The sequence below is a fragment of the Pongo pygmaeus genome, chromosome 2 (genome assembly GCF_028885625.2).
Source record: "Pongo pygmaeus isolate AG05252 chromosome 2, NHGRI_mPonPyg2-v2.0_pri, whole genome shotgun sequence".
In the NCBI taxonomy this organism is placed as follows: Eukaryota; Metazoa; Chordata; class Mammalia; order Primates; family Hominidae; genus Pongo; species Pongo pygmaeus.
Genome location: NC_085930.1, coordinates 101711743 through 101722486, shown reverse-complemented (window position 1 = coordinate 101722486; position 10744 = coordinate 101711743). Strand labels below are relative to the sequence as shown.

The 10744-nt window shown below is 42.7% G+C and overlaps 1 protein-coding gene across 2 annotated transcripts; it reads left to right on the top strand.

The window, feature by feature from the left end:
• Positions 1-5592: 5592 nt before the first annotated feature.
• IQCF3 (IQ motif containing F3) lies at positions 5593-9577 on the top strand. 2 transcript variants are annotated; one of them, XM_054483717.1, is made up of 7 exons: positions 5593-6022; positions 6864-6929; positions 7353-7514; positions 7980-8012; positions 8128-8198; positions 8371-8418; positions 9124-9577. In XM_054483717.1, the coding sequence occupies exons 5-7, from the start codon at positions 8181-8183 to the stop codon at positions 9520-9522; spliced, it is 465 nt and encodes a 154-aa protein (XP_054339692.1). In that variant the 5' UTR covers positions 5593-6022; positions 6864-6929; positions 7353-7514; positions 7980-8012; positions 8128-8180; the 3' UTR covers positions 9523-9577. The 2 variants fall into 2 exon arrangements, with proteins under 2 accessions (XP_054339692.1, XP_054339691.1); XM_054483716.1 differs by having other exon boundaries at positions 5593-6055.
• The last annotated feature ends 1167 nt before the right edge of the window (positions 9578-10744 follow it).

The following is a 10744-nucleotide window of genomic DNA, read 5'->3' as shown; positions in this document are numbered from 1 at the left end:
GAATCACTTGAACCTGGGAGGTGGAGGTTGCAGTGACGCAAGATCATGCCACTGCACTCCAGCCTGGAGGACAGAGTGAGACCCTGTCTCAAAAAAAAAAAAAAAACAAGAAGTGTGTGTGTGTGTATGTGTGTGTGGTCTGTAAATTTGAAGTGATCTTCATGTAACATAAGACTAATCATTTTTAGATTAACCAGGTAAGATTAACCACTAAACTAAAATTAACAATTTGATGGTATTTAGGAGATTCACAGTGTTAAGCAACCACTGTCTCTATAAAGTTCTCAGACATTTTTATCACAGTAAAAGAAAATCCCATTGATATGGTTTGACTCTGTGTCCCCACCCAAATCTCATCTTGTAGCTCCCATAATTCCCACGTGTTGTGGGAGGAACCTGGTGAGAGATGATTGAATCATGGGGGTGGGTCTTTTCCATGCTGTTCTTGTGACAGTAAATGGGTCTCACGGATCTGATGGTTTTAAAAACGGGAGTTTCTCTGCACAAGCTCTCTCTTTGCCTGCTGCCATCCATGTAAGATGTGACTTGCTCCTCCTTACCTTCTGCTATGATTGTGAGGCCTCCCCAGCCATGTGGAACTGTAAGTCCAACAAACCTCCTCCTTTTATAAATTGCCCAATCTCAGGTATGTGTTTATCAGCAGTGTGAAAACGGACTAATACACTCATATTCATTAAACTACCATTTTCCATTATCCCCAGCTCCTGGCAACCCCCAGTCTGCATCTGTCTTCATGAATTTACCTATTCTAGGTTTTCCACATAAATGGAATTATACAATATTTTGTGTCTGGCTTCTTTCACTGAACATAATGTTTCCAAGGTTCATCCATGTTGTAGCACATATTATTACTTTTTATCCTGAGTAATATTCCATTGTATAGATATGCCACACTTTGCTAATCCATTCATCATTGATGGACATTTGGATGTTTGCACCTTTGGCTCTTGTGAATAAACCTGTTGTGAATATCTAGCAGCTACATCATTTTACATTCCCTCCAGCAATGTACAACGGTTCTGATTTTTGTACATCCTTGCCAACATTCACTATTTTCTCTTTTTAAAAAAATTATAACCATTCTAGTTGGTGTGATGTGATATTTAATTGTGGGCTTGATTTGCATTTCCCTAATAACAAATGATGCTGACTTAGGTGCATGGTCTCCATTTGAATACCATCTTTGGACAAATGTATATTCAAGTCCCTTGCAATAATTTTAATTAGTTGGTGGTTGTCTTTTTGTTGCTTTAATAAACATTTATCTGATGAATGAATACACGATTCACAATTCCATCCAGATCTTAGATCTGTGGCTTCAGCACAGTTGAAATCCTACTGCCTAGAAACAACTATCCCACCATCCCTGAATGAGTCTGTCAGCCAACCACCCTAGATCCCTCATACCCAATAGGCATGTTGTTCTCAGCCTCAGTCTCTCTGTGTTATCGTTTCTCTCTGGCAGTGTTCCCAAGTGTGTGAGTGAGTGTGTCTGTGTGCACAGCGTGGTGGGGCAGGGTCTATTGTTGCCCTTCCACTTCATGGGTGCATGCTGCTCTCTTTCTCTATGGGGTTTTGCCTGTCTCTATCTCTGCCTACCTCTCATAATGTGTCTTTCACTCTGTCTCTTCCACTCCTCAGTATCTTTCCCCATTGGCTTCTGCTTCCCTCTGTCTACTCTCTGCTAATGTCATGTCTCCTTCCACCTCTTGGACTCACTGAATTTTCTGGATCTGTAAATGGCCGGTAAAGATTATTATTTCAGCAGCCAGTTCTCAGACAATCCATTTGCTTTTCTAAATCATGATTACCCTTTGTCTCCATCCCACAACCATGGGATGGAGAAGCCTTAGAGAAGGTACCAACGTAGTTGCTCCTGCATGATGGAGGCATGACTCACTCAGGCTCATCAACCCAGGATGTGCAGGTGCTTAGAGGAATATCAGAACACTTGATGCATATGGTCACTTAATGCATATGATTGGTTCAGGGCTGAGCATGAGACCCAAACCAGGTCAATAAGCCTCAGCTTTTGTGATGTCTTGGAACTACTGGGTTTGCTAACTATAGGGATTATGTAAGCAGAGCTGCTGGGGGCACCACACAGAAAAAGCTTGCTAAGAATGAAGCCAACCGAGGAAAGTACAGTCAAGGGATGGAAAGGGAGGGACTAAGCCTAGCCATGCCTGAAGCTTGCCTAGCTGTCCTATGGGAAATTTTAATTTTGTGAGTCAAGACATCCCCATTTTCACTCAAGTCAGTTTGCCAGGTCAGATATCTAAAGAGTAAGACATTTCATTGGATTAATAAACAAAAAGCGTTTAATATTATGTGAGCAATGTTTCAGGAAGTGGTTTTCAAACACTGGTTTTTGAATCAGAAACTTGACAGAAGGTGTGCCTAGGGAGTTCTTGACAGTAAACGTGGAATTGTCTCTCAATTAATACACGCAGAAGACCAGAACATTCCTGTAATGCAGAAAACTACAATGAAAGAGAATCTGCTGTGGATAAATCAGCTCACACCTAGAATCAGAATGGCCAACAGGGTAAATCAAATGTGGATTGGTCATGGCTTTGACCTATAGGTCACAGCCCAGATTACTGGGCCTTACCTAGCACTTCTGATTCAGTGTATCAGGATCACAGGATGTGTGTTTCTAACAAGATTCCAGGTGATGCTGTGGCTTCTGGTCTGAGGCTGCCCACCCTAAGAACCACTGGGGTGGAGCCTAGATATATCAGGATGAAGGTGGCTGTGAGTGACAGCACAACCAAAGAAACAGTGGTTTCAATAAATGAGAAGATTTTTTTCTCTTTCCCATGTAAGTCCAGTATAGGTGATCCAGACCTGATATGGCGCTCCACAGGGTGAGGAATCCTGGCCCCTCTAATGTGTTACTCTGCTATGTATTGCCTCCATTTCCAAGGTCATTATTGATTCAAAAATGGTTGCTTCAAACTCAGTAATTACATTCACAGTCCAGCCAGCAACAAGGAAGAAAGAGCAAAAGCAAGGCGTACTCCTTATCCCTGACATTGCACGTGGCACTTTGCCCACAGCTCAGAAAACATAAGAGAAGACCTGAACAAAGGAGAGATATAGTATATTTATAGATAGAAATTCTTACCATTGTAAAATTGTCACTTGTCTCCAACATAATCTAGTAAACTCACATTCCAATAAAATAAAATTAAGTTTAATTCTAATCAAAATCTCATCATGACTTACCGGAACTTGACAAACTAATGCAAAAAAAAATCATATTGCAGAATTAATTTCCACAGTTCATTAAATCAGTTTTGAAAACAGAATAGAAAAGTGTTCATAGACACTAAAATGTGTTACAAAATGATTAGTGTGAAATTGAGGTACTGGCTACTAAGAATCTAAGTAGGAAATAAACATTTATTTACGAAATTGTTGTGTTCACCCCATCCTCCTCCTTGACGCACATAGCCAGGCAAGAGTTCTCTCCCCACCTTGGAAGAAGACAGGTTTATTTACTAGATAAGTTGAACCAGAGAGCATCTGAATGCAGGGAATGCAGGCATAGCTGGCGGCAGTGGTGAAGCACCATACCAAAAACCAAGGGAGTATGTGAAAGTGTACAGGCTAAATAGAGAAGCCTCCAGCCCTCTCTGCCAAATCAGCTCCCCAAAGGCTTGCAGACAGGTTTCATTATCCTACTCTCTTATCCAAGGTTCTGGGATTTCTATTGAGAAAACTGAGACAAAAACAAAAACAGAAGAGAAGGGCTTAAAAGAAATATTAGAGACAAGATAAAAGGTTAAAAACCGCACACAAGCCAGGTGCAGTGGCTCTTGCCTATAATCCCAGCACTTTGGGAGGCCAAAGTAGGCAAATCACTAGAGGTCAGGAGTTCAAGACTAGCCTGGCCAACATGGTGAAAACCCATCTCAACTAAAAATACAACAAATTAGCTGGGTGTGGTGGTGGGTGCATGTAATCCCAGCTACTTGGGAGGCTGAGGCAGGAGGATCACTTGAGCCCAGGAGGCGGAAGTTGCAGTGAGCCGAGATCACACCACTGCACTCCAGCCTGGGTGACAGAGCAAGACTCTGTCTCAAACACACACACACACACACACACACACACACACCACTAACAGCTATCATTAGTATTCTTAGACCCATAAGAGATAATAACAAATCAATAAAACAAGCATAGTGTGCTATAAAAAAAGAATATTCAGAGGATGAGAATGACTCTTTAAAAGATATAGAAAATCTACCAGAAAGTAGATCAAAAAGTTTAAGATGGCAAACATAAATGGACAAGCCTCTTAAAGCCCAGCCCAGAACTTGCATACTGTCATTCTACACTATTCTATTGGCCAAAACAGGTCATATAGTCAAACTCAAGGCCAGGAAGACATATTCCATCACCTTACAGGGAGAAACTGACACAAAAAGATGGAATATAGTGTAGAAAATATTAGAAACTTTGAGGATCAATCTATGATTTGATTAATAGGATTTCTAAACATAGAAAACTAAAAAAATTGAGGGGTAGAAATTATCAAAAAAAAAAAAGCAAATACAACAAAGTTTCCCAGTAAATGACATGAATTTTTAAATTAAAAGGCTAAACCAGTGCCCAACACAATGAATGGTTAGAAAAACCAAAACACATCTCTAGGTATATCATCTTGTAGTTTCAGAATATCAGGGAAAAAGGAGATCCTAAAAGCTTCCAGAAAGAAAAAAAAATAGGTCACATTCCAGAGTGATAAAAGACATTGTATTAGTCGGTTCTTGCACTGCTATAAAGAAGTATCTTTAAAAAAAAAAAAAAGAAATAACTGAGACTGGGTAATTTAAAAAGAAAAGAGGTTTAATTGTCTCACAGTTCTGCAGGCTGTCCAGGAAGCATAGGCGCTTCTGAGGAGGCATTGGGAAACTTACAAACATTGCAGATGGTGAAGGGGAAGCAGGCACATCTTACACGAGCAGGAGGAAGAGAGAGGGAGAGGTGCCACGCTTAAACAACCAGATCTCACAATAACTCACTCACTCACTACTGCCATGACAACACCAAAGGGGATGGTGTTATACCTTGAGAAACCACCCCCATGATCCAGTCACCTCCCACCAGGCCCCACCTCCAACACTGGGGATTATAATTCAACATGAGATTTGGGCAAGGACACAGATCAAAATCTCTAACAGAAAGTGGAACGAATTCTGAGAGAAAAATAATTTTCGAGCCTGGGCAACATGGTGAAACTCCATCTCTACAAAAAATTAGCCAGGTACAGTGGCATGTGCCTGTAGTCCCAGCTACTCCAGAGGCCAAGGTGGGAAAATTGGTTGAGTTCACTGAGCCTGGGAGGTCGAGGCTCCAGTGAGCTGTGATTGTGCTCCTACACTCCAGCCTGGGTGACAGAGAGAGATCCTCTCTCAAAAAAGCAAAAGAAAAGAAAAAAAAAGGAAAGGAACAAAAAATAATTTTCTATCTAGAATGTAATACCCTCTTTTCCCCAGATGCTTGCACAATCGCATATGTTCTAATTCCTATTATGAATTCCTTATCCCATTGCATCCAGAGTGGTTCTGCACCCCAGTAAAACTGTGCCTGCAATACATGGGATCCAGTAAGTAGGAGAGTCCTCACAGGGAAGAAGGGAAGGAAATTCCTAGGATGCTGGGGAGAGGGTACCCCAGAAGAATGACCAGGCAGCAGGTTTAAAGAGCAGCTACCCAGATTACATAGTGGTGCAGGGGTCCGTGAAAAAAGCAGAGTTGACGGATTATCCAAGTTTTGATGGAAAGTTTCAGATAAATTAGTACAAACAATGGCAATCAAGAGCTCCAGGAACAACAGACAGGAATGCATGAAAGGCTATGTCATAGCAATATGCCATGTTGCTAAGGCATGGACAGGATATAATCACAATGATGGAAGCACTGAATACTTATTGAACCAAAAACTGTGATGCTATAATCATATAGAGAGGAGAGCAGAAGGATGGGAACAGGTAAATCTTCACTTCATGAAAAGAAGTCAAGAGGTAATATCTAAAAGTGAAAATAATTTTATATAGCATGTTATAGAGGTAAATCATAGGAGAAATATACAGAAGAGTTAAAAATAGTTGTCTCAGTGATGGGAGATTCTTTTGGGAGAGAATAAGGCAGGAAATGCATACTGTCCTTTTTTATTAATTATAATTTTTATAATTAATTTATAATTATGTTTATAATTTTTATAAATGCTAAGATTATAATTATTCATAATTTTTATAATTAATTTATAATTGTAAGTTTTTTTAAACAAGGTACATGAAGTTTTTTGTTGTTGTTGGTTTTTAGTTTTGGTTTTGGTTTTTAACTTCTATTTTAGGTTCAGGGGTATATGTGTAGGTTTGTTATATAGATAAACTCGTGTCACAGGGGTTTGTTGTACAGATTATTTCATCACCCAGGTACTAAACCTAGTACTCAATAGTTATGTTTCTGCTCCTCTCCCTCATCCCACCCTCCACCCTCAAGTGGTCCCCAGTGTCTGTTGTTTCCCTTTGTGTCCATAATAATTCTCATTATTTAGCTCCTGCTTCTAAGTGAGAATATGTGGTACTTGGTTTTCTGTTCCTGCATTGGTTTACTAAGCCACTATGCGTCCTGGACAGCCTGCAGAACCATGAGACAATTAAACCTGTTTTCTTTATAAATTACCCAGTCTCAGGTATTTTTTTTCTTTTTTTTAAAGGTATTTCTTTATAGCAGTGCAAGAACCGACTAACACAATGTCTTTTATCACTCTGATTCCTTTGTTTGTGGGATGTGACCTATTTTTTTTTTCTTTCTGGAAACTTTTAGGATCTTCTTTTTCCCTGATGTTCTGAAGCTACAAGATGACTTCCAATACCATGTGGAATAGGAGTGGTGAGAGAGGCCATCCTTGTCTTGTGCCAGTTATCAAGGGGAATGCTTTCAGCTTTTGTCTGTTCAGTATGATGTTGGCTGTGGGTTTGTCATATATGGCTCTTATTATTTTGAGGTATGTCCCTTCAGTACCTAGTTTATTGAGCGTTTTTAACATGAAGAGATGTTGAATTTCATCAAAAGCTTTTCCTGAATCTATTAAGATAATCATGTGGCTTTTGTCTGTAATTCTGTTTATGTGATTAATCACATTTTATTGATTTGCATATGTTGAACCAACCTTGCATTCCAGGGATGAAGCCTACTTGATCATGGTGGATTAGCTTTTTGATGGACTGCTGGATTCAGTTTGCAAGTACTTTGTTGAGGATTTTTGCATAAATGTTTGTCAAGGATATTGACCTAAAGTTTTGTTTTTGCCAGGTTTTGGTATCAGGATGATGCTGGCCTCATAGAATGAGCTGGGGAGGGGTCTTTCCTCCTCAATTTTTTGGAATAGTTTCAGTAGGAATGGCACCAGCTCTTCTTTGTTCATCTGATAGAATTCAGCTGTGGATCCTTCTTGTCCTGCGCTTTATTTGGTTGGTAAGCTATTTACTACTAATTCAATTTCAGGGCTCATTATTAGTCTGTTCAGGGAATCAATTTCTTCCTGCTTCAGTCTTGGGAGGGTGTACGTGTCCAGGAATTTATCCATCTCTTCTAGGTTTTCTAGTTTGTGTGCATAGTCTCTGATGGTTATTTTTATTTCTGTGGGGTCCGTGGTAACATCCCCTTTGTCATTTCTAATTGTAAATGTCTTATAAAAACATCTACATTAAATGTTAAAACACCTTAATGTAAAAGGTAGACCAGAATCTAATAGAAAAATCTATGATCCTGGATGGAAAACACTTTATTAGAAAACTACAAAAGTAGAATTGTAAAGGGGCAATGGATTTGAGCATATCAAAAATTAAAGATAACTGTGGAAGGAAAGGCAACCATGAAAAAAATTAACAGGCAGATGACAATCTGAGAAATGATATTTGCACAATTTTTCCTCAACAGAGAGTTGCCCAAGGAAGTCAACAGGAGAGCCAGGTATTTGCTCTTTATCCATCAACTTTGAGCCTGGAAAAGGCACTCTGGCCCCGGTCATAGTTGCCTTTGTGACATCATGGCCATCTCTTTCTCCACCTTTCCTGCCCCTGCCAAGGTCAGGGAACAGCAACCAGAGGGAGATGATCACCTGAACCACTGCTCCAAACCATGGGCAGTAAATGCTGTGTAAGACTCAGGCACACACACTCCCCCAGGGGTGGGGAGTTGTCCCATGGCCCAGGAAAGCACCAGGCCACTTCTTAGGACCCAGGCAAAGAATGGGGAACTGGGCCTGTGGGGACTTTACAGTCAGGCTGCTCCTCACCCATGCTCCCCCACACCCACATTCTGATTGCAGAAAGGTGGTCCAGATGAAGATGATGTAGAAAGACAGAGGCGACGGAAGGTAGGTGGGGCCCAGGAGGGTGAGAGAATTGCAGATCATTGACTCTTTGACCCCAGAGTTCTTAGAATGGAGCTCCATCTCTGGTCCCACAGGGGTTGGCTCAGCATTGCCCTCTTATCCCCTCAAGCCCTCCCTCTCCTTGGTGAACTGAGTAAGGTATGGAGATAGACAGTAAAAGGGGAGGAAGTTTCATGTGCACAGCCACCTGATAGGTGGGGCTCAGCACAGGAAGTGGAAAGGCCCAGCAGAATGCGGAGGGACAGAGACATGGTAGTGGAAGTCCACAAAAGTGAGATGAGGGGAGACCCCAAAGGGCTGCAGCACCACGCAAGACATTAGGAGGCAGCATCGTGGCTGGAGTTTGGACCAAGACACAGGCCATAAATGCAGAGGTTCATGGATTCTTATAAGAATCCTTCAGTTCCTCACACCCTGGTCTTCCAGTTGGGTCTTCTGGACCAGAAAGTGTCTCCCCTAATCCCATAAACCCAAGAAGTCCACAGATCAAACATATTCCGATTTCATAGATGAGGGCACTGGGACTGTGAGGATGTCCAGAGCCATGGACAGGACAGAAGTAGAGGACAAACCCCACCCAGGTCTCCTGGGTCCTCAAAACCAGCAGGGAGAGGGCTGATTCTTTAGAGAACCACCTGTGCTTGATGGTGACAAATTCACTGGGAGTCCTCTGCTTTGCTTGGCCAGTTGCTTCTTGCACAACTGCATCATGGAAAAAGGGTGAAGGCGGCTGGGCAGATCCAGGCCTGGTGGCGTGGGGTCCTGGTGCGCAGGACCCTGCTGGTCGCTGCCCTCAGGGCCTGGATGATTCAGTGCTGGTGGAGGACGCTGGTGCAGAGACGGATACATCAGCGGCGGCAGGCCCTGTTGAGGGTCTATGTCATCCAGGAGCAGGCGACGGTCAAGCTCCAGTCCTGCATCCGCATGTGGCAGTGCCGGCAATGTTACCGCCAAATGTGCAATGCTCTCTGCTTGTTCCAGGTCCCAGAGAGCAGCCTTGCCTTCCAGACTGATGGCTTTTTACAGGTCCAATACGCAATTCCTTCAAAGCAGCCAGAGTTCCACATTGAAATCCTATCAATCTGAAAGGCCTGGGGCATGGAGAACAGGCTCCACTGCCCTAATAAATGTCTGACCAGGTTGTGTGAGTCTCAGTGATTCCTCTCACCACAGGGACCCCTGGGATTCATGCCCCACTCTTTCTCTGCTTCTCTACCTGGGGAAAGACTTCAGTGTAAGTACTTCCTCGTTCCCCTCTCCCTGCCCCAGCAGGGCCTATGGCCCCTTTGAGGACTGACAGTGGCCATATGCTGCTGCCTTTACATGCAAATTAGAAATTGCAGCCCAAGGCTGTCCTCGTGTGCAGAGCCAGATGTCCCACTCCACAGCCCTGGCATCATTCCTGTCTCCTGAGCTTGGAATCAGAAGGGTATGGGCTTCACTTTCCTGAAGAATCTGGGCACCCTCTTAGAAGACAGTTGTGTCTGAGGCCATGCTCTTTCATTCAACCATCAGGAGCCAACTGGGGCTTGCACAGGTTGGGTTTCTATTTGCCAAGTCCCTGACAGAAGTCAGGCTGTCAAGCCCTTGGAGCACTCTCCTTGGAGCAGTGTTGTCCAGGGAAAGCACAGGAGGCTGTCCTTAGTGACAACTGGGTGCAAGGTTTATAAGCCTCATGCTAACTTGGAGGTTGATGGACAGGAATGCCCCTTTTGGAAGCAGCTGATACCACGATCTTAAGGCACCTGAGCTCTGACTCCCTCCTGCCTCCTCAGCACCTGCTTCCCCAGGGCCCTGAACACAAACAGGGCTCCTACTGCCCTCACCGCCTCCCTGTGTGTGGCACCATAACCAGGGACTTTGGCATGGACTGTGATGCTCCCAAACCCCCTGTTTTTCACCTCCAGTGATTTTTACTTCCCTCCGATCTCAGTCACCCACCTTAGACCATTGTCTCCCAAGCTGTCCATGGGGAAGGACCACTTCTTAAAAATGTCCAATTCATCACAGACCGGTTCATATGTAAAACATTAAAAATGAATTATGAGAAAAATATATAGAAAAGTCATAGAGAACAAAAGCCTTATTTTTATTTATTAGAACACATAATGTTGGTACTTCAATTTGTTATAATAGTTTCTCCATGCTTATCCTCAATCTCTGTACTTATATCATTGGTAACAAACAGCTCATACGCTGGGTCTGGTCCACAGACCACACTCTGGGTAGCATTGCCCTAGCCCTTGTCATCATTCATCAGTGACTACAGCAACATTCATTTCAACCACCCTGGTCTCTAATTTTTTGT